Raw genomic sequence first — 24,507 nt, 5'->3', positions numbered from 1 at the left:
AGTATGGCAGCACACACACCCAGTCACACACACACACACACACACACACACACACACACACACACACACACACACACACACACACACAGCCTTAATAAGCCATTTCCAGTGGAGCAGAGCTGCAGCAGTCCTGTCATAAGCCCCTCGCTGAGCCCTCAGAGCCGACCTAACATTTATTTAACCTCCAGCTGGCTGCAGCCCTCTCATCTACTACAGTGCATGCTCGCTGATTCACTTCTACTGCCTCATGGCCTGGTTGTGTGGAAACCTAAACACACTCCACCATATGTTATTCGTTTTTTAGTTTATTTTAATTTTTATATATATATATCCTTTATTTAACCAGGTAAAAGTCTCGTTGAGATTAAAAAAATCTCTTTTCCAAGAGAGACCTGGCCAAGAAAGCAGCATAAAGAGAGACAAGTTACAACATTTAAACAGTTATCATAACCAATTAAATACAAATTCAGCAATCACAACAACAGTGAAGGAGCCTCAGTAGAGACTTATAAGGAGCAGTCACACCGACCAAGGGAAGAGATTTCTATATCCTTTAGAATCGATTGAAATTCACCGATTGTGATCAACTCAGACAATTTTAATTCCTTTTGCAGATTGTCCCATGATAAAGGGGCGTAACTAAAAGCTTTCTGACCTAACTCAGTTCTCACTCTTGGCAACAGCATCTGTGCAATGATTTGCGAGCGTAGACCATGTTGAGTTTTGTTTGGACACATGTATGCACACAGGTAAGAGGGAAGCAGCCCAGGAATACATTTATAGATAAAAACTAACCAATGAGAGCCTGCCAACATACAAAGACGCATTTCAGCCGTGGCATACAGAGTACAATGATGTGTACGATTTCCCAAGCCAGTAATGAAAACGAGAACACAATAATAAGCAGTCTTAATTTTAATCTTAATATAAAGATATTTTTCACATATGGAAAAATATGCGAATGGTCACAATAAAATTAATTATTACTGTGAATACAATACATTAACTAATTGTTTAATCATCTATGAATGGAGTTTTGGGGCATATTGGAAAACCTTTTCCAGTGCCGGTGGCGGCCAGCTCCCAGTGGATGGGCGTGGTTTTTGACTGTGAACATTGTGGCTAGAGGGATCACTAAATGGCCTCTTTGTATGCCATGAATACATGATGTCGTGGCAAGGTGAGAGGGGATGTCTTTAGTGTGATTTGGATGTCAGCAGGAGGTCTTCAATATTTCAGATGAAATATGGAGGAAGAGGGTTCTTTGTTAACTCTTGTAGAGATACACCAAAGAAGAAAACTGTCACAAAGCCTTGCTGAAACAGGTCCTGGTGATTTCTGTTTTTTTATCCAAATTACATTCATCTAAAAATGCTAACAGAGAAAATAAAGAATGGATAGAAATAAAATTATTAGCTAGATAAATATCAATATCATATGTTCAGTGTTAGTTGCTGACCATTTAAAAAAAATAAAGAATACATTAACAAATAAATAGCTAACACTAGAGCAGCAACTAATGATTATTTTCATTATCGATTAATCTGTCAATTATTTAAACTATTAATCGATTAGTTGTTTGGTCAGTAAAATGTGTAAAAATATGAATCAGTGTTTCCCAAACCACAAGATGACGTCCTCAAATCTCTTGTTTTGTCCACAAACCAAAGAGATATTCAGTTTATTGTTACAAAGGAACAAAGAAACCAGAAATATTCACATTGAAGAAGCTGAAATCAGAGAATTTGGACTTATTGTCTTGAAAAAAATGCTCAAACCAATTATTGGATTATCAAAATAGTTGACGATTACATTAATAATTGATTATTGTTTGATGAATCGATTAATTGTTGCAGCTCTAGCTAACACCATTTCTAAATCACCCTAAGCATTGTTTTCTGCATTATATATTGTGTAAAACTAAGATTCCGAGATATATAAGATATCGGTGCATATATGCAACCTATACACCGATACTGATATAGAGTTTAAACTAAATCTGCAGCCCTGACGTAAGGACTTCCAGAGCTGAAAGGCCCTAAATATAAAGCCTGGTCACCTTGGTCTTAAGCTTGGACTGTGTGAGTATCTGAGACTGGGTTGGGGTGCTCAACCACTGTTGCTTTTGACTTAATATTCAGATTCAGATTTCCTTTATTGTCACTGCACAGAGTAACAAGTACTAGGACACGAAATTAGCCATCAACCCGTCCAAAACGCAAAACACACATACAATATGACAAAGAGGTGGACAGGACAGGGAGACAGAGATGGAAGAAAATAAATTCAGCACAACGTGGGCTCTTTCTTATTCATTCTTCTTCACTCTTTCAGCCCTATCTATTTAGTATTTTACCTAACCATTTTATTATCCACACGTCTTTCTCTTTCGCTGACCATCAATGCTATTTTCAACCCATTTTTTTAGATTGTTCTTTGCTTACATGGAACCCTTATGTTTGTATGTATGTTTGTTTATACTGATTGTTGATACAGTGGTATTCACCTACTGCAATAAAAGTCAGTGCTGCAATCAGCAGTCAGTGGAATATATTCTCTTTCACCTCTCCTTTTCCTCTCTTCTCTAACACCAAATCTTCTGCATGTTGCTGTCTCTATTCTCTGATCTAATGTGGTGATGTTTTACTGTCTATATCTTTAACCTCTTTCCTTCTATTCTCTCCTCCCCCAGCCTCACTCTCTGTCTGTCTGCTCCCATCCTGTCTTTGCTTGTGTGATGTGTAGAAACTGACAGGGGGTAACGAACTGATTGGGGTGCTCTCGCCTCTTGTATTTCCAGTTGAGACAGTTTGAGCTGTGGATGAATTGGATGGCTTGACATGATGCGGTCTCTGCTTGTTTTTTTCTTGAGTCTTTTTGTGTGTAAATACTTAGTATACAGCCCACTGTCTGGACTGGTTGAATTTGAGTTGCTTCAGTGGCTAAACTTCCACTCACTCTCACAAAGTAACCTCATCGGTGTCAATGTGATGCAGACCTACAGTGGGGTGCACTACACTGTAAAAAAAACACTTGTTTTTACGGTAAAAAAGCGGCAGCTGTAGTTGCCAGAAGTTTGCCGTAATAAATATGGTAGAACTTTTATTATAGTTAAAAGATATTAACACTGTTGACTCCAAGTTTAAGATTTTATTCCATTTTTTACTGTATAAATAAAAAGTTTTTCCATCAATAGAAATTCTGTTTTGCCATAAAATACTTTATAAATGCTGCATAAATTAAAGATTTTACCATTAAATATTACAGTATATTTTTGCTAGAGATATGGTGTTTAGTAGATTTAACAGTTAGAAAAAGTATTTTTACAAAAGATAAATGCATGGTGCCACTGAATTTTACAGTAGAGTAATGTATTTAAAAATAAAAAAAACTGTAAAAAATTCTGTTTTGGCTGATATATACATGTACGGTGTTTCATTGTTACTGAAACTGAATTAACCCATTTATCATTTTACGGTCTTTTACTTTCATAGTTAAGTAGTTTTTCACTGTAAAAATCAACATTTTTTACAATGTAGCTCCCTAATTCGTGCATATAGGTGTTGAGAGAAAGGCAAAGAGGAGTGAGTGGATCACTCATTAAGATTATGCCCAAATTAAAATTATTACTATATATATCCACATTTCTATGCAGTGTAGATATATTGATGCTGATATAAGTCCAAAAAACTGTAGTGTAAGTGTACGGTTCAAGTTTATCCTGTGGTCCACTGCTGAAAAAGTCAACAATAATTACAAAACAACGTAATATAGAATTGCAATAGTTAAAAATCGCAATACATATCTTATCACCACACAAATATGATAATAGTATTGAATATGGAGGCCCCGGGGAAGACCCAGAACACGGTTGAGGGATTATATCTCTCTCCTGGCCTGGGAACGCCTCGGGGTCCCCCAGGAGGAGCTGGACGTTGTGGCTGGGGAGAGGGACGCCTGGAATGCCCTGCTTATCCTGCTGCCCCCACGACCCGGCCCCGGATAAGCGGAGGAAAATGGATGGATGGATGGAAAAAGCACATCGTCCCAGCTCTAATTTCAGTGCTTTTGCCCCTTTTACATCCTGACAGAACTACAATTACACAGATACACTTAATATTTGGAATGTTTTGTATTTTGTCATCTAAATATTTCAATTCAATTCATGTATTTGACCAGTCAATCTACTTTGCATCCTGTCCTCTCCCTGTTTAACAGCTTCTCTCTGCTCATCTCTCCTCTCTTGCTTGACCCTCTGGGACATCTTTATCATTGGTCTTCCTCTGCTGATCTTTTCTTCTCTGTCCAAATCAGTGAACCTGCTCGTCTTCCCATTGCATCCCCACTTTGTCTCCTCTCTCACTCTCTTCCCATTCGCTCGTTCTTCCCTTTACTATCAGAAGTAGGTCATTCTGCAACATTGAGCTACAGCTCCTGCCAAGCATGACATCCACATATACACGTATCGCCTGGCAACCACGCGTTCACCCCCCCACCCCTCAGCCTCCATCCTCATTTCCTCCATCTTACCTTCCCTGGAGGTTGTGCTTGGTGCAAAGGGCTGGGTTTGCAATCTGACACCGCTGTGTTTTGTCCCTGCTCTGCCTCCAAAGAGGGCTGAGGGTTAATTGTGAAGTGAGTTGTTGAGGAAAGGAGGGCTCATTTCCCACATACATACATTATTTGTATATAAATGGTTATAGATGTTCAGTGGAAGGAGACAGTCTTCAATGCTCAATCTAATCTAAATAATAGAACAGGAAGCATGTGTGGTATAATAGGTGGGGTGAGATATAGAAAATAGAGTGTAATCAATGTAATCAAATGGCTTTTAATGATAATTTGAGCCAAATTTCAAAATCTTAACATTGTTATGCCAATAAATTCCTTTTGTGTAACACACACCTTTATAAATCTCAGCCGCATTTAAACTGCACATGATAGTTCATCTTAGACCTTGAAAACAAACTAAACAAAAAACGCAACGAAAAATCACTTAGTAACTGTTTCCTGAGAGTTCAAATGCATCAGAGATGCGATGGATCACCAGCAGAAAAAAGATAGTAAGGGAACATTGAGTTAAGTACAACATACAGACAGAAGTGAGTGTATCATTTTGTATATTGTATTTGCTAAGAAATAAAATCCTTGGATTTTCATAAATGAACTGAAGTCAACGGCTGCCAGTACGGGGCTGCTGCATGCTTTAGAACATTGTTACTAATATAGAAGAGAATATTGAATTTGTAGGAATAAAACATGAACAAAAACAAAGTAACAAAACAACAAAACCAATCTGGTGACAGAATCTTAATCTAAAATAATTTATTGGACGACAAACAGTTTTAATCTCGTTACACACAAACGTGATTACACTTCCCACATTTTTCCCAATTATCCCAGAGTGACTGTCAGCCCTTTAAAGATCATCTTTAGTGAGGAAATGATGTCACTGTCGTATAGACATTTCCTTCCCAACCTCTTTAGCAGGTGACCTCTGACCTTCTAGTGTGTGCATGAGCTATTTATTGCCATGACCTCTCAGTGTGTGTGTGTGTGTGTGTGTGTGTGTGTGTGTGTGTTTGGGGAACAGTAATGGACACGGTTCAAAGGCCATAGCTGCAGGGTTACTAGGCGGTTGAGGATGTATGGGGGTGGGTTGTAATATGCATGTATGGATGTGTACATAACACACACACACACACACACAGACACACACAGACACACACACACACAGACCTCTGGGACAGTCATTAGTGAATTTGTGAGTGCTAGACCTGTTATCGCGGAATAGCAGGTGATAGACTGGAAGTCACACACACACACACACACACACACACACACTATATTGTCCCAGGAGGCTGTTGAAAGTAGCTCAGAGAGAGAGAAACTGGAGAGTGTGTTTGATGGATGCATCATGTTGTTCCCCTGTTGTTTGATTATTAAGGACCACTCAAACATTTTGGAACATATTGTTTTTCATCTTAACCAGAGTCAGATGAGGAGATCAGTCAATTACACCTTTGTGAATCTGGTGTGCAAGAAATATAGTGCTCTTATAGTGCCTCTGTAGAGTAATTTTATTACAGATTATTTTCTATGCATTGCCAGATCACAACAGAAGTCATTTAAGGTTACCTTTCCTATAGAACAGGTCTATACATTGTCATTTTATCAAACAAACTAAACAGCCTTAAGTTATTTATCTTATTTACACAGGTACAGCGACTGTCTGCTATCTGATGTATAATTTTTTCCGACGTTACTTTGTCATCTGCAACTGTCCGCATCCAAGAAACTAAGATGCGCTGTGCAGGGACAGCTCTGATTGGTTACCGGAGGCACGTGATCAGACAGAAGGTTGATTTGCTTTGCAAAAAAAACAAAAAAACTTTTTAAATATTGCTTGATCACGTATCGTGATCGTGAGAAGATAAAATCGTGATGCCGATTAAAATTCGATTAATTGTCTAGCCCTACTTGATGGAGTGAAAATGGAATGAGCTTAAGAAAGGTTTTTTTTTTTTTTTACAATCAATTACATTTAGCTCCAACATTGTAGCACGGACATTGTCAAGTGATTGGATTGAGGACTGAGCTTGCTGGTCTCTGATGATCATGCAGGCTGTAGGTATCCTGCAGATCAAGCTGATTCAGGTCAAGTGACCATAGTCAACTGCTACAAGTATAGACTAGTACAAAATGAAAAGACAGCTAAAAATAATGGCAACATAATGGTTTCCTGTTCAGTAGCCTACTGAAGTACTGTTCTTACCTGTACTTTTCACTGCTGCACTGCAAATTATTTGTTTCTTACCAAGATAAAAAAAAAGAGATTTAGAAGTGTAAGATAATTTATATTGTTTTAAGAGTTAATTTCTTATTTTAAGCGTTCAACATGCTTATTTCTAGATTTAACAATCTTAATTCAAGAAATCTTGTCAAGGTAAATGATCTGTCCATGCAGCAAGATCATTTCCCTCAGATTTAATGTTTTTATCTTGTTTTTAGACACACTTTTTTTTGCAGTGTGGTATCAGCATTGCAGAGAGCCATATGGTGATCTTATTAGTGACGCTGTAATGTACTAAACCAGAAAGAGAAATTTAAGAAAAACTTCCTTGAATCTTATATTATCATATTCACACACACACACACACACACACACACACACAAATGCTGTTTTTTAAGATATTGTACATTCATCCTCTGAGGGTTTTAAGCTGAATCCACAATTGACGTGCGGCACCATTTCTGACATGATCACAATGGTTCTAAAATTAATGGGACCATAAACACTCAAAGGCCACAATTAAAGGTTTGCAACTCTGCATGGCTTACAGAGTCCTTCCTCTAACTAATGTGCAGCAGCTTAGCTGTCAAGGAAGCCAAAACCATTTTTCAAACATTAGTCATTTTTTATCCTGTGCTGCTGCAGTGGTTCAGGCATCTTCCCAAGCCAGCTCAGACAGTGGTGCTGCAAAACAACATGACAAGGAGAGTCTCTGCCAGTAACATTACACAGCACTGCAGCCATGCTCACATACACTGTCTCTTCAAGTAGGGCATGCTACTACTGTGCCCTTTGGCAACACACTTAACCCAGTTCAACATTTCTCCCCCAGATGTTCAATATGTCACATACAGTTGTCGAGAAGGGCGGGTAACTCTTTAGTCATCATATAGCTTCTAAATATTCATATTTTGAGAGTTTAACCATTCTAAATATATGTTTTTTTAATGCAGCTAAGTGCATGGATAAATGTATTTACATTTATGCAGTATACAATAAAATAGAATTGCAAAAGTAAGTAATTTTCATCCATATCCACATCAAGCATATCTGTAATTCTTCATGACTCCCAACAGCCCTCAGTCACTACATGGGTTATGTTTTTTAATGGTTATTATTAATGCCTTGTCATAGTCAGAGTGTAGCGTTTCTAGCAAGAAAAAAATGATTTTGAGTTTGCTAATAACACATGAAACAGAAGCTGAGCCTCACCAGTAGCCTGCATGATAAATGAGCTGACTTGTTTGTGACCCACATAGTGACACTTAAAGAACTCAACAAGATGAGGTCAAAACCTAGTAGCCTATATGGCTGACCGTGTTTGATCAATGTGATTTTGAGATTTTGTGGGCAGTGCGTGACGGGATTAGTTAATGGTACTGTCTATGATGTGAATATGTTTGATACCATATATGTTTGAACCTATTAACCGCATGTTAATTGATTAATCAAGGCTCCTGGTCTGTCTGTGAGCTTCTCCTCACTCTGCGAGTGGCGGTCAGTGCCTGTTCAGCATATCTGCATAGACAGCTGTTATAAATCACACAGTTAGCTGTTAGCGAGTGTTAGCTTCTTTAGCTTAGCAGCTAGCGATAGCGTCTTCCTCTCCTGCTCAGTGTGTCAAATGTTTAGCTACTCCTCTGCCACTTTTACTGATAATGGTACATGTAACCTAATTAGTGTAGTGCAGTAGTTGCAAGCTTAGTGAATTGTAAGTGTAAACAGCGGGATATTTGTGGAATTTAAACAGCTGTCTATGCAGATTATGCTTCACCTAAACGTGATGGAAGCAGTGTGGATTGCACAATGGAACGATCACTACTCTCTGACAACGTGTTTGAAAAAAAAATCGGTCCACTCAGTCAGTCATTCACATACAGAGCCATGTGTAGGGCTGCCATCCCGTGGTCAGCCAAAAAGGAATACTACTTCCCATAGTATGTTTACAGGTCTTGCGGAGTGCTACTGCCTCCTCAGAAGAAGCTGTGCAGGTCTAAAAAGTTGTCTCAAGTGATGTCACATTTGGAAGTGAACTGTGGAGTTGGTGCAGTTGGTGTGAATGGTCATTTTGTATTAACTAATGCAGTTTGGGACCCACTAAACAGACAGAAAACAAGTCTTGGAATGATGGTTTAAACAGGTTTTGTTTAACAGAGTCTTATCTGAAATGGTGATTCTGGCTTGTCGGAATGGAGAGATCTTTGGCTGTGAGAGTTTGTGAGAGTGTCCAGAATATCCAGAGTCTGAGGCAGGCCAGAGTCGCAGAAGTTGAAGTCTTGGATCTGGAGGTATAGAGATGTGAGCACAAGGAGAGACAGAATAAATAATATACACTACCAGTCAAAAGTTTAGACACACCTCCTTATTCTATGTTTTTTATTTTCTTATTTTTTTCTTATTTTCTACATTGTAGATTAATATATAAAACAGAACTATAACTGAACTATAATGGAACAACAAACCAAAATATGTTTTTTATATATGATTCTTCAAAGTAGCCACCTTCTGCTTTGATGGTCTCAAAGACTTAAAGAATGCAAGGAACTCCACAAATTAACTCTTGACAAGGCACACCTCTTAACTGAAAACCATCCAGGTGATCAGCTCATGAATCTGACTGAGAGAATAACACAAGTGTCCAAAGCTGTCATCAAACAAAAGGTGGCTACTTTGAAAAATCTTAAATACAAAACATATTTTGATTTGTGTAACACTTTTTTTGTTACCTACATAATCCATATCAGTTCTTTCATAGTTTTGATGTCTTCAGTATTAACCTACAATGTGGAAAGTAATAAAAAAATAAATAAAAACCATTGAATGAGAAGGCGTATCCAAACTTTTCACTGGTAGTGTATATATAACAAAATTTTCAAAATTTCCTTCAAAAAAGGCCTGAGCCTTGTACCATGGAGGATAAACGGACAATCTGGAAAAGAGAGGAGACTGAGGCTACGTTAACATGATGACGGTCTGAACAGAAGACGCAAAAGTGGCGTCACGTTTTCACTTCTTATTCCGCGTTTAGACGAGAGTTTTCAGGAGGAAATCTGCTGCATACGGTGACGCTAAAGTGTGTGAATGTGATTTGGTATGCATGCCAGGCGGCATCACTTAAAGCGATAAGAGCATCTTTGGGCATGGGGAGTTTTCACGCCACGCATTTTCATCAGCTACTCCTTCCACAAAGTTCTCCACCATCCACTAGATCTCCCAGGTCTCGTCCAAAGCCGTCTGGCTCGCCTCCCACCAATTGGTGCATCCAGAATGTGATAGAGGTAATTCCAGATCCTTCTCTGTTCACTAATACTATCTGTACATATCCTGTACATTTGGTGGAAAGACTCCTGTAAGTTTATTAGAGCTGCCAGAGCAGCTTGAAGGTCCCACGCATGGAAATAATCCCACATGATTCTTTATTTTCCTTTACTGGAGCATGTATGTGACGTAAACACATACGTGACGTGAGCAGATCTGAGCAGAGTTTTGTGTCTTGGCAGTGTAGACGGACACGCTACGGTGGAGCGGATTACAGTTTTACACTCTGGAGGGAGGTTTTTAGATTTTTGCGTTTTTAAGCCCCAAAAACGCCGTCACCGTCTACACGAAAGGCACTTCACATAAAATATTTTGTTGTTTTTACTCGCAAGCGTCCTCATGTAAACAGGGCCTGAGCCAAGCTTTTATCTGGCAGAGTGTTTAGATGGCTTGATTGTAGATGAGAACAAGGTGTGCAGGCTTGATTGACAAACAGGTGTACCTTGTTGCACTTGCTGCAATTTGGATAATAAAGACAGCAAAATTGCTGTTTGATAAAATTTTGATACTGTGCAGCCCTAGAGTTAGAAGGAATGAGCTAACCAGACCACTGTGGCCCACTTCTCATCTCTGCTTCAGGCTGGAGGCTCCTGGCTACGTTTGCCATGACTAGCATTACACACCTGACCCTCAGACTGAGCTGTGACAGTCAGTGGTTTATGGGTTAAGCGGCATTAATTTGTGAAAAGTGTAGTTTGCACAGTCCCGTATCGTTTCTTTGTACTGACTGAGTCCTTGTAACTGCAACACAAGCTGTATTGGAGTGTTTGTGTGTATTTTCTCATCCCATGGAGCCTTTTTTATTTTTTTACAGACCTCGAGGCAGACTGTGTGTTAGTGTGTGTGTTTTGTGTATGTGTGAATGTGTACAGCAGCAGCAACACAGACAAGAAGGACAAAAAAGGAAGAGGGAAAGAGCATCCTGTGATCCTAAGGGCAGCGGCTGACGAGCTCTTTGAAAGCACAAACACACAGTTGAAGAAGCAACACTGCTGCAGACAGTCCTGGGGCGTGTGTGTGTGCGCGAGTGTGTGTGTGCTGTCTGCTCTACTGTATTTTCTGCTTCTTCCTGCGCTCAGCTGAGATATACACAGACTAATGAGCAGTCAGCACCTCTGACTCAAGTCTTCTCTCTTATTTCATTGCAAACCAGCTTTCTTTGCTCACAAAACTTGAGCTTTAACATATTCAGTATTACAGGGCTCCAGAACGATCACAGATATTGCTTGTTTGTAATAATATAATAGTGGGCATGGCTTCCATATTCGTGAATCTCTGGTGTGATGCTTTTTGTTTAAACTATAGATTAACTGTATGTTGTAATTTGTTTACTCAAGAGGATTCAATTATATTATTATATTGTTTATTTGTTGTCTTTGTGTCTCATCAGGTCTGTTAAGTGGTCACGACAGAGTGGGTGGACAGACAGAAGCTAAGTGTCCACATCAGTGAACGTAAGTCAGTGTTTGTGTTAAAGCAGTGCACATGTTAGAGATGAGCAATCACAATGATTCACTGCGTAGACTACTACTACCTGGCTGATCGTCAGGAAATAATGGACATGCCAACTGTTTAGCCTGAGGCCTCACAGTGACCTGCCCAGTTTAGTGGGGCGGCATAGCTTAATGTATCATACCAATTGTTCATTTTGTGGTAAAAGCACCAAATTTGGCAGATGTGTTGATAAATATATTGGGAACAAACTGGGTATTGGGCCATCACAAACTCAGACTCTGGTTGCCGTGGCAGCCATTTTTTAAATAGGCTCACTTTGCAACGTATTACGTCAACTTCTCGATATGATATCCTGGCATGCCTTTTACCAATGGATTCCTCAGATCTTTTTTCATAAGATAGTTTCATAAGATAGATATGATGTTAAAATGAAGCTAGCTTCAGCCCTGTGAGCTGGGCAGAACATCAGAACTCCAAGGAGTTCCATTTATTACAACATGCCGAGGCAATCTCCCCATTTTGTTGCATTTTCTTTCATTTGTTATTGTTTTACATTGTCACAAAACATATTTTCACTTGAACTTTTATGTAGGCTAATTGATATTTGTGGTGTTGTAAACATGTGAACAGCAGCTTGGAGGCCCAGGTTCTATCTACTTGTAACAGCTGGCCGCCATTTTGGAAAATTGCCAGCCATGGTCATGCTTTTATCACAAAATGAACAATAGGTTAGCTATGCCGCCCCACTTGTTCAGTTTAGTTCAACTTAGCAGAAAAGAGCCTTTACTAAAACCATCACCTGAAAATTAGAGCCTTAAAACATCCAGTTGCTGAATATTGAACTCAGCCTCACCTTAAGATGCTGACATGGTTTTCCTTTGACATTTCCTGAATGCAGGATGTTTTCTGTCATTTTTCTCTGATTCCCTGTTTTCTAGATTACAAGTCTCAATGAATATTTTGTTAATGAGCTCACACATAACGTTTTTCTCTGTGTGTATCCTGGCTTTTTTGTGTAATTTGCTGTGATTAACAGGAATCCACATGAAACTCTGGCCTCACTAAGTGCACATTACCAGTTTGTGATTTACTTTGACTGCTGGCTTTCTGGTGCATACAGTATTTATTTATGTGTGTGCAGCAGCTATGAGAGTACTGTGGTGGTGAGGGTAATTGTGTGTGATGGGTGGAGGACTATTTTTGGGGTGTTTGTAGAACAGAATTGCTAATGCTGTGTTGGGGGTATATATAGAGGTCAGAGAAATCGTTGAGGGAGCAGATAATGTGTAAATGCCTCCAGCTTTGCCACAGTCTCAGAGAGATAGAAAAGGGGAGAATTATACAGAATTTGTATTTAGAACAAGCTTTTTCTGTATGAGGGAAAGAGGTTTTAAGTGAAAAAAATCCATAGAGACTTACTTCTTATCTTTGTCTTTTCATCATGCTAACTTATAAAAGCAGAGATCTGTATGACCCACATCACTGCATATAATACATGCAGTCAATATATAATGTATAAGAAGTGGGATTAAATGTAATGTGAATTACATTAAGAAGTGGAGAAGATAGATTTAATTAATTATGCAGACCTCTATCAAGCATCATGCAGATTCCAACTAGTTTATGCTGTTCTTTTTTCATGAAAATCATGAATATCACTATAAATCATAACAGTTAAAGACAGAAAACTAGTCACCACCAATGGAGTGATCCTTGTGCCAAGTATTCTACCTTGACAGAGAAATATTTGATACCAGTAAAGCAGTCTTTGACGGATAAGTGACGTTTCTGTCTGGTAGGAGCAATCATACATCATCTTTGTAAAGTCTGATTGTGTAGCTGTCTGTATACCCCAGATGTTTGCAGTTTGCAGAAATCTGCTCACTGGAAATGACAGTGGCCATAGGTGATGTGTATAGTGCTCTTATCAATAAATAAAGGACTTGTGGACCACACATTTTTGTTGATGAGGTTGTCCTTTTTGGCTTAATCTGATAGGACAGGTGTAGACCAGTGGTTCTCAACTGGGGGTACGTGAAGGCACTCCAGGGGGTAGGTGAGATTTTAAAATATACATTTAAAATGTAGCATCCATACAAAAATCCTTTAAAAATAATTATTAATAAATATTTTAGGAAAATATAAGTATAAGTTCATAAAATTACATTTTAATATAATTTGAATCACTACATTTAAGTGATGAGAAATATTTGCAATGAATTTAGTCATGGATAATTAACATGTAAAATGTTCAAAATAGTTGTTTTTTTTCAAATGTTTGAATTTTGTATGTGTTTATCAGTTCCGAAGTTTAATAAATCAGACACTGATGGCACAGTGCTCTGTTTTAAAGGCTTTTTTTTTTTCAACCAAAAATGCTTTGCCCTGGTTAGGGGGTGCTTGGTTGAACAAATATTTCACAGGGGGTACATCACTGAAAAAAGGTTGAGATCCACTCAAGTGTAGATAGACAGAATGAATGCAAGAGAGGGGTGATGACATGCAGCTAAGGGCCACAGGCTGGAGTCAAACCTGGGTCCCTGCAGCAAAGACTCAGCCTTTAATATGTGGGGTGAACACTTTACCTAAGTGATCTTAGCTATCTTAGCTGTACTTCTGAAGTGACAATATTAAGGTGTTTGAAGTTCAGCACATACACAATCATCCATGTACACACAAAGAGCCAGACCTACTTTGTTTCCTGATATGATCATTAAAATGCACATGTACTCTACACACACAATTACACACAAAATCTTTACATGGGACGTGAAGCGTGAAATGAGGGATTTTCCAGTTTTGGGACATGTTTACACACACAGATACATGCTGAAATGCATTTCAAAGCCTGCACAAATACAGTGTCATTTCACCTCCTCAGCACTTTCCCCGCTGTGTTTGTACCAGAGCAACACCACTAGCAACCTGCATCCAAAACAACTCTAATGGAATATCACAGTCATTGGAACAATGAGTAGTGGACTGTGAGTGTGGGAGTGTTTGGTTATACACGGTTGGGGATGGGCATAACTGAATATAAATGTTCTGTCTGCATGGATAAAGAGGAAGCATGACAATAAACTTAATATAATATATAATATAATTGCATATGGCTAAAGGAAAAGATGACATTAATATCCCAAAACAAGACAATACAAGCTCTATCTGTACACACTGCAAAAAAACCAACAAACATGACCTTACCAAGTATTGTCTTTTTATATCTAGCAATAGTATCTTAATTATACTGTTTTGAGTATAATTTGCCTACTGACCATAGCTTTATGTGCTTATTTAATTATCTTATTGTTCAAAGACTTCATTTTAGGATTGACATTGTGAGCTTTTTCATGCTTTTCAAGCTATCCAACTGTTGAATATGGTGAGTTGGTTCCAGTGGTGAGTTTTAGTTACATGTAGTTTGAATGATATTTCAAAAGCATTTTCTACTCATCAAAACACTTCTAGTTTTATGTATTGCTGGCTACAGTTGGCCTTTTCAAACCACAATTACTCAAAAATAAGTATATTTTGGAGTTATTATTTCAAGCTGTCATTGGTTTTTCCAGTGCTTAGATATTTTTACTTATTTAAAGAATTCTTACAAAGTAAAATGTACTTACTGCACTGGCAGATGATTTTAATTGTTTCAAGCATGTATTTGCTTGATTCTAGTTATTTATTCATTATTTTTTATCAGCTGGTTTTTGCAGTGCAAGTGAGTTGAAATTCTACATTTTCAGTTTGTACTGAAGTGTCTGCTTTATGTTATCTACTGTAAAAGAGCAGATGGCTTTTCCCAAACACTCAACGTTCCACAGCTGATTAGATTTTGTGTTTGTAACTGTAAAAAACATGTTAATAATGCTGGCCCTCACTGTTCATTCAATGAGTTAAATCATTGAATCATTCTACATATGCCTGATACGACCGGGAAATGTGATTTAGTGCATATATGAGAAAAATATTACTAGTCTTCTCTCTTCAGAAATAATGGAAGTCATATCATTTTGGAGAAAGATTTTCCTAATAGTGTCATTGAGCAAATTAATGCACTGTCTAGAAGTAGGTAAATATTTTTTTTAATCATTGTTTGTCATGATTTGCTCTTTGACCGTGTCTCTGACAAAACTTGTAGAAGGTCACTAAGTGACAAACAATCTACACTGTACACATAGTAAAAAATTAACATGTTTATTTTAGAAAGAGCCTGTAACCGCCAATCTGTTCCTGTGAGAGCCTGTGGCACAGCACGCACAAGACCAGACCACATTTCATACATTTGTCCAATGGCTTTTATGATGCACCCTTTGATGTAATTTTGGGAGAAGTGCTCAGTGTGCGTTTGTGTGTGTGATGATAATGTGTGCCTAAGGTTGTGGACCTCAGGCTAATCTAAGGTAACTGTGACCTGGTTGTGTTTTGGCTAGTTTATTAGGTCACCTTGTGTGTTTGTGTGTGTGTGTGTGTGTGTTTGTGTGTGTGTGTGTGTGTGTGTGTGTGTGTGTGTGTGTGTGACTATGTCAACTAGAAATGTGGAACAACCTACAGTTGAGTACACTAACAGCGCATCATTTGTGCATGAATGTTTGTGCTCCACAGACTACCCTGTGACTTGTGACTGAGATACTGGCCCTCGAATTCTCTGAACCACTACAATTATCAGAGCTGCACCACTTCCTTGCGCAGAACAGCATTTTCTCTGCAAAAACAGCAGAACAGCATTTTCTCATCACTTGGTGTCAAACCAAGTGATGAGAAAATGCTGTTCTGCTGTTCTTCTGTTTTTGCTCTTTTACTGAGCCTTTGAAACAATGCCATTCATTATCCTTAACCACTTATCCGGCTGGAGCCGATCCCAGCTGATATTGGGCAAGAGGCGGGGTACACCCTGGACAGATTGCCAGACAAACATTCACTCCTACGGGCAATTTAGAGTCACCAATTAAACCTAAGTGCATGTTTTTGGACTTTGGGAGGAAGCCGGAGTACCCGGTGAGAACCCACACTGATACAGGGAGAACATGCAAACTCCACACAGAAGAGCCGCAGGCCGGAGTTGAACCGGCGACCTTGCTGTGAGGCGAGAGGGCTAACCACTACTGACCGTATAGCCCTGAAACAATGCCAGATTAAGGAAAACTTTTTACTCCGATTTCTCCCTCGTTCTGGTGTTATGGTGCACCTCTTGTCCTTACAAGATTGAATACAGAAAACTTGTCTTGAGCCACTTCCTGGTCTAAATTAGGCCTTATAATGGGGCATCAGGAATAAAAATATATTTTTTTATCTTGTGTTGTTTGTCATAGTAGGAGACAACTGTTTCTGAGTCTGGGACTTCTTTTTAAGACTCCAATTTAAAGACTACGGTGCAGGGATTTCCCTCATTGCCAAGTTCTGTGATGCTTTGGAAGCCATGTTGTTGACATTCCTGTTTGTGGAAGTCTGGCCCTTTCTGATTAATCCTCCGCACATCAAATCTATTACTGGGATATGTGTCACCTGATCTGCCTAATCTCCACAAATAGCAAAATAAGTCTGTTAGAGAATCGGGCTTGTAACCGGAGGGTTCCCAGTTTGAATCCAAGGACTGACAAGGACTGCAGTACCCCTGAGCAAGGAAGCTCTATTTTTGTTACATTAGATTCTGTAGTTGGACCTAATAAACTGGTTATTCTTTTTAACATACTATCATTTCCCTGTTTGAATTAATATAACTTTCCACAGTTCTCTGATCACTGTCTGCTGTCTTTGCTTTTGAATCTTTTCACTAGATCTGATATGATAGCTGAGTTTTTGGGAAAAATACTAATGAATCAAATGAAAATAAATAAATGATAAATATACATAGTTTGTAAAATGGTTATTGCAGCTTGCAGTACAGCTGCTATTTCCCAGCTGTGAGGTTCCATGTGAGGTTATGAACAGTGTGTAGTATGTTCTGTAGTATGTGGCGTTCACTGACCCTTTTTTCTGAACTGCATGTTGCCTCAGCCTCAGTATATCACTGTGTATCATTTATAATACACTGCACTGTGTAGAGATGGTTCCACGTGTGGGAAGAAACACTGACCTATTTCAGAGCTTTCATTGCCATCGCCTCTTCTTCGTCCACGTCTCTCTCTTTGTTTCCTTCTTATCTTGATTTTTCTCTCTCCAGGACTTTTCTGCTGGGAATAGATCTGCAATTCAAAGCAGTTTTCTGCTTTAAGACTCATATTGGACTGTGTAGCATGCTCTTTTCCTAATCCCTTTGCTCTACTCTATTTCCTGTCTGGTGTTTGTGTATGTGTGTGTGTCTCTGTGTGTGTCTGTGTGCTGAAAAGAGTTCAGTAATTAACAGAAATAGGGTGATACTGGTCGGGTTTCTCAACAGCTGGGCTATAGAGATATGTGTGCTTTTATGTGTGTGTGTGCGCATATGCCCTGAATGGAATAAGGGTGTGTCGGGGATGTCTTCATCCATGTGTGAACATGTACTCTACCTCCCGGTGCAACTGCATCCATGCATGTTGTGTGTGTGTGATTGGCACCTCATGCCAGCCAATGCTGGGGTATTAAATCCCAAGGGACAGATTAGCTATTTAGTTGAATAGTGTTGGACTGACATACCACCAGATGGTTTATGCATAATGTGTGTGTGTGTGTGTGTGTGTGTGTGTGTGTGTGTGTGTGTGTGTGTGTGTGGCAAGTGTTTTGGGTGAAATGTGACTACTGCCCTTAGGCCCAAAAAGCTGTTGTGTCCCCTCTGTTGTGAAACTGGTTTCTTATTTCACAGCTCATAGTTTGAAGAGAAAAAGGCGCTTATTGTAAATTGTAAATTGTCGATAGTAAATCTTCAACAGAAGAAAATTGTAAATGAGTTACCTTAAAAGGCAAATTTTATCTTCTTGGCCAGATATTAAAAAGACAACCGTAAAAAAAAAATCTTAAATCTAATTTCAATGTAACAGCACAATTACAGAAAAGTTTAAGAAAATCAACGGTGACTTTTTACTTTTTTATTAGCTAACATTAGCCACCATAAGCTAATGGCAATACCACACCAATAGAGCTGGAGTTGCTAAACCCTACCCAATTGAGCAATTTCAGCAATTTATTGTGGATGAATTCCTCTTTTCATTGAAATTAAGGAGACTATTGTTTCCGCTTTCCAAAGTTATATAGTCTTCCTTTTATTGATAATATGTTTAAGATATTAATGGATTACTTTTGAATTATACTTTAACATAACATTGGTGGTAATTGTTACTATAATATTTATAATGTAATGATAGGATATTAGTTCAGTTTTCAGTTTTAAGGACATAATAATATAATTGATTGTTTAGTCATACAGTTGACTCAACAGATAAAAGGTAACTGGGTGTATCCAGTGTAGTCACAGTCTTCTAAGAACCTCAACAGTGCTTTGTGTTATGTCATACGCCAGGGCCTCATTTTTCCATATTTTCTTCCAGATTTTAAATGGCAACCTTGTGGTAAACAACCACAGCTACACTCACACTTGCTCATCATTGCTGTGTGATGTGGTTTAATTTGAAGCAGAGTGAAGGATTGATCCTGGTGGGTGACGGCAGCATGGGGGCAGGGATTAACAGTGGGCAGGTGGTCCTGCTATGGTTGCCAGTACACAAACCTGGCTCTCATGTGGTAATGGTAGGGAGTAAATTAGAAATCTTTGGCTTGTGTGGCTGCTGAATTATGTGCCAGCAGAAAGACTTTCGACATGTTGTTTTTGGCCTACAACCTCCTGCACGGTCAATCTAAAACTCAAATACAGATTTACAATCTACAATCTACAATCTACAATGTCATTTAGCAGACGCTTTTATCCAAAGCGACGTACGTTTGAGAGATCATAGAACACAAGCAGGGATGAAGTCAAGAAACAACACAAGAATATGTAAGAATAAATGGCATATATTACATTGAGTCCTGTTAAGCGTAAGTGCTTTGAGGACGTAAGTGTTTTTGGGATGCAAGTGCAGGGTTTTTGTTTTTTTGTTGTTGTTCTTTGTGTGCTGTGTGTTGATTATGTGTGTAGGTGAGCAGTAAAGAGCTGGGTCTTCAGCCTCTTTTTGAAAATTGAGAGGGATTCAGCAGATCATATGGAGTTTGGAGATTGTTCCACCACCGGGGCTCTACAGAGGAGAAGAGTCGGACCACTCACTGCCATATTAGCCAGTTACTCAGGCCAGAAAGTTCCAATTAGGCTAAAGGCAAGGAAGCTTGGAGCGGGTGTAGTTGTGGTAGTACAAACAAGAAGCTACCTCGATAGAGTTTGACAGGCTGAGACACTTGTCAGTTGAACAAACACAACCCAAAACATACAGAATCTCTTGAACCAAGATGAAAAGATCATTTTTTTAATGACGTGATAAAGACGAACACATCAGTAGTTTTCGAAACCCTGACTTGTGGAAAAATGGAACCTTGTAGAATATTTTGACAGCAGTATATTGACAATATCAGTAATAAGTTAATAGCGCTCTGTGTGTGCGGTCATTGTGTGACTAGACTTCATAGAAAATTCTTAGACTTGCAACTTGCAGAACAATGACTCTTGGATACGTTATGTATCACTTGTCTATTATGACGGCTGACTGCCACACAAACCTCGTCCCCCTTATTTGAAAGTTGAAGATGAGGAAATCACCTCCTGACCTGGATTCTTGAGGATAGTCTGGTAGTGGGACAATACAAGGAAGACAGACCATGTCTGTAGTCCAACAAGTCAGACGGCCTTAAAAACTTTTGAAAAGACAAAGGTTGTTTTTGGTTTTTGGAGTCAGCAACCAAATACAGTGGGTGACATGCCTTGTATTACTTTAATGTGATAATATAGAGGTATATACCAGTCCTATAATGTTTATAAACACCATTTTGTAACTTCAAGTTAAAAGATTCTGAAAAATATACAAGACATTGTAACAAAGACATTGGTGAGTTATGAATAATAGAATGATCCCAATAATGTATTGTCCCTCATCATTTCTGGGCAGATAATGGAAACCATTCTACATTTGGCTTTGAAACAGCTTGGAGCCTGATCCTACTTTAAAAATCACTGCCACAGAGCTTCTCCTTGGCTTTGTTTCTAGGTTGCTCTCTCTGGGGAGCCACGCAGGGACTCAGCTGTGAATGTAGGCCAGAGTCACACACACTGTCATGCCAGAATACATACACAGCTACACACAAACAGTTTATACTGTAGATATACAGTGCGCTCTACTATGCTGTCTTCATCCTAACCATCTGTTACTGTCTCTGTGTGCCTTCTCTCAGGTCCTCAGCACGGCTATCAGGAGAACCATCTAGCCAATCGGAAGAGGTGAGGGGCGTGGCCAGCCAATCGGAGGGGGAGAGATGTTGGGGCAGGGTGGCCATGAGGCCCTGGCTCTCATGTCATTACTGCTGCTACTGTGGCACGGAGCAGCACCCATTGAAGTCCCACAAGACCGTAAGTCATTCAGCTCATCAGCTGCCATTTGTCACAATATGGGACAGCAAATGCGTACCTGTCAAGTTTTGGATTTTAAAAGTAAGGGAAATTTCCCGGACGCCCGCCACGAGCAGTCCCACCACCCCAACCCATTATCCCTTACATTTTAAGACAGGTGTACAAGAAAGCTAAAATCACCACTTGTCAACCACTTATAAACTACAATTGGCTTTATGCACAGCTGCACTACTTCCTGAACTTCAGCCCACTCCTTTGTTTCCTGTCCGCCATTATTGGACAAACTGAAGTCAGAGCCCTATGGGTGACGTCACGGTGACTACGTCCATCATTTATTTATTTTAAAGATATTTTTGGGGCATTTTATAGCTTTATTGATAGAGAGATATTCAGAGTGAAAGGGGAAGACAGAGGGGAAATGCTCTGAGCCAGATTCCAACCAGTGCCGCCCACTCACGAGGACTGAACCTCTATTTATATGAGCTCTACCAGGTGTGCCACCGGAGACGCACCACGTCTATTGTTTATACAGTCTATGGTTGTCACTCATCTGACGTCACACACTAACATTGCGACAACTGCCACCTACAGTACCTGGTGTAGCTACTGCGGGTGACAGTTATCGCAAGGCTAGTGACAGAGCTCAGACTGGGAATGTTTTTTTTTATGGGATGGACGGCGAGAAAGAAGGGTAAAATACGGGACTTTCCCGGCCAAAACGGGATACTTGGTAGGTATGAGCAAATGTAGATAAAACTGTCATACCAAACTATGACATTTTAATTGGTTAAAGGGAAGTTGTCTGAAATAGAAAGCTCAGGTTCATGATTGTGGTTACACAAGTACCCTTTTTCGACCAAAGCAAACTTAGTTGTTCTGCTGGGCTGGTGCTCAAGAGCCACGTCATTACATCACTTTATATGTCTGGAAACATCTCTGCTCTCTGTGACTTTAATAACAAGAATGTTGGACTACATCATCTCTTTACAAATATTGCTCATGGCTTTGCTTCCCTACATTAGCATCCAAACAGGACGTGTACAACACATTTGTGCTGCTCGTCTTGAATGCTATGGGCGGTGATTAGCTTCTTATTAACACTGAACGTAAGATGTTGATACTTTGTTGTAAGCTAATGCTAATTCTAAGTTAAACAAATAAAATATAATCCATTTTACATGTTTTAGTTGGTCTTGTTGGTCATGATAATCCTGCCCCTAGCCCCTGATGTAAGTGGTTCATGGTTCAAGACCAGCAAAGAGTTGGTGTTGCTCTGGAACCAGTTTTCCTGGCTGAGAGCCGGTTCCTTGGCAGTTGAAAAGCGAGGAACTGGTTCAGGATTAAGCACCGGCTCGGAAACCGGCCCTGGAAATGCTTTGGTTAGAAAAGGGTAACGGGTGCTCAGTGCTGCTAAGATTGATGGAGCCCTGTTGACTTGCTGTCTGGAAAACTGCACCTTGGACAAACAAGCTGCCAAGCATTTAACTCACATTTCTACAAAATCTTGAAACCTCATAGTGCTGACACAAGCTGGCACAGAACACAAGAGCTGTTTGCCAGTTTGCCTCATCAAATTAAAAGCTGTTGCTTCTAGCCTTTTGGAAAAGAGCAGATAATTTTAGAACCTATCACAAGTGGGGCATGTTTTGCAAGTCCATTCGACCATGTTTTTGTTGGCATTGTGCACTTAAAAATACAGATAGGAAACATGGTGGAGAGAGGTGCATGACATGCAAATGTCCCCTGCTGGTGGGGGGAGGGTATGTGCCCTGGACCACTAGATAACATACATTTCATGTGACAATTTCAGCAAATCTATTTTTAACCTGACCTTTATTTTGACAAGGCCAAGGGATGAATGCATCATCATTCTGTGGCAGTTTTTTTTTCTCGGCCTGTACAAAAAGTCAAGATATTTTGATCTTTGCTGAATTGATCTTGGCAACATTTTTTATGTAAAAACTTCTTATCACACAATAAAAGGCCAAATTGGCTGACATGATTTAGAGAAAAAAAAAGATTAATGAACTCCAACAGTGAAATCATAAGATGCTGGAGCTGCAATGATATTAACATTTGATTATCATGACAATAGACTTGCTTTATATCCCTTGGTAATAGTGTTTCACTTTGGTTGGCTCACTCACAGCAGATTCAGAGATCATAGATCATTGGTTCACACACACACACGCACGCACGCACGCACGCACGCACGCACGCACGCACGCACGCACGCACGCACGCACGCACGCACACACACACACGAGCAGTCACACATGTTCACATACTTGTCCATTATGAGAAGTATAAAATCCATTTTTTTTGTTCCCGATTCCCGAAGGAATCGGGAACAAAAGCACAAAGGATAAAGGGAGGAGTCATGCCTTTTTTCTCCTATTTTCTTCCTCTCACTACACACACACACACACACACACACACACACACACGCACGCTCCTCTTTCACAGCCAAGATTAATTTTTCACAATTGTGCAATGAAAAATGATTCAATACTGAGAGAGCCCCAAGGACACCTGGTCTATATGATCCATACACAACTGCATGCTGACACACACACACACACACACACACACACACACACACACACACACACACACACACACACACACACACACAGTCAGCCATTGCCCTCTGTTTTTTTTATAAGCCTGACCTTTCAACCCTGAACTTATGATGCTCTATTGATCTGATAACACACACATGCACACACCCTGCCCAACTGAGACCATTTGGATAAAACCCTTATAACACATTGACCCCCTACTTAATGTATGTAACACACAGTGATAAACTGACACTCAGGAATTGTATTTATTTATGACAGCTCTCCTGTAAACACTCCTCATTCTCCTGTTCGGTTCTTAAAGGGGCTGCAGCCTTTGGTGAATGTCTCTATATTGTTGGTAACCACAGAACCAACAAAAATGCTTTATTATAAAAAGCCCCATCCCCCTCTTTTCCTTCCTTTTCCGTCTCCTTATCTGCTACAGCAAACTGCACTCTTGACCTTTATTGATGAGTGCTTTCAACACGTCTCTGCAGGACACACACACACAAACACACACACACATACTGGTTTTCATAAATTATTATAAATTAGTTTTAATCATCACTTGTGGGGACCACCCTTTCTAAAGGTTGTAGAGAGCCGAAAAAAATTGAGTAAACTTGCCATAGCTTAGTTAGCCTATGTACACCTTCAAACCTCCGAAATGATGAATTGATGTTTTAATCAGGCTTTATACTTTATAGGGACATCTGGAAAAAAACTTAACTTTCAGGGAACATCATTCACATGAATTTGCATATTTCACACAGATTATTTGGTGACTAATGGGGACCTACTTTTACATAAAACAATGAAAATTAGATACTTTTCTAAGAAGTCAATTCTAAAATTAAGACATTTGCAAAAATAGTAAATAACATTAAACAAAAATAATATTGAGTAGAGACACA

General features: G+C 39.4%; 1 protein-coding gene across 14 annotated transcripts in view; it reads left to right on the top strand.

Annotated features, from left to right (window-relative positions):
* The window catches only part of nfasca (neurofascin homolog (chicken) a), a 156,219-nt gene that overhangs the window by 64,560 nt on the left and 67,152 nt on the right, over window positions 1-24,507 (top strand). For 13 of the 14 annotated variants that reach the window (XR_009394062.1, XM_059329785.1, XM_059329787.1 and 10 more), the window contains exons 2-3: window positions 11,502-11,565; window positions 20,855-21,029. Coding sequence is in view for 13 of the 14 variants with exons in the window: in XM_059329785.1 (XP_059185768.1) it covers window positions 20,936-21,029 (94 nt within the window). In the remaining variant the exon portion in view is untranslated. The remainder of the gene's footprint in view (window positions 1-11,501; window positions 11,566-20,854; window positions 21,030-24,507) is intronic. The other variant, XM_059329786.1, reaches the window with a different exon arrangement.

The sequence above is a fragment of the Centropristis striata genome, chromosome 3, assembly GCF_030273125.1.
Source record: "Centropristis striata isolate RG_2023a ecotype Rhode Island chromosome 3, C.striata_1.0, whole genome shotgun sequence".
NCBI classification, from domain to species: domain Eukaryota; kingdom Metazoa; phylum Chordata; class Actinopteri; order Perciformes; family Serranidae; genus Centropristis; species Centropristis striata.
This window is presented reverse-complemented; position numbering and strand designations above follow the sequence as displayed.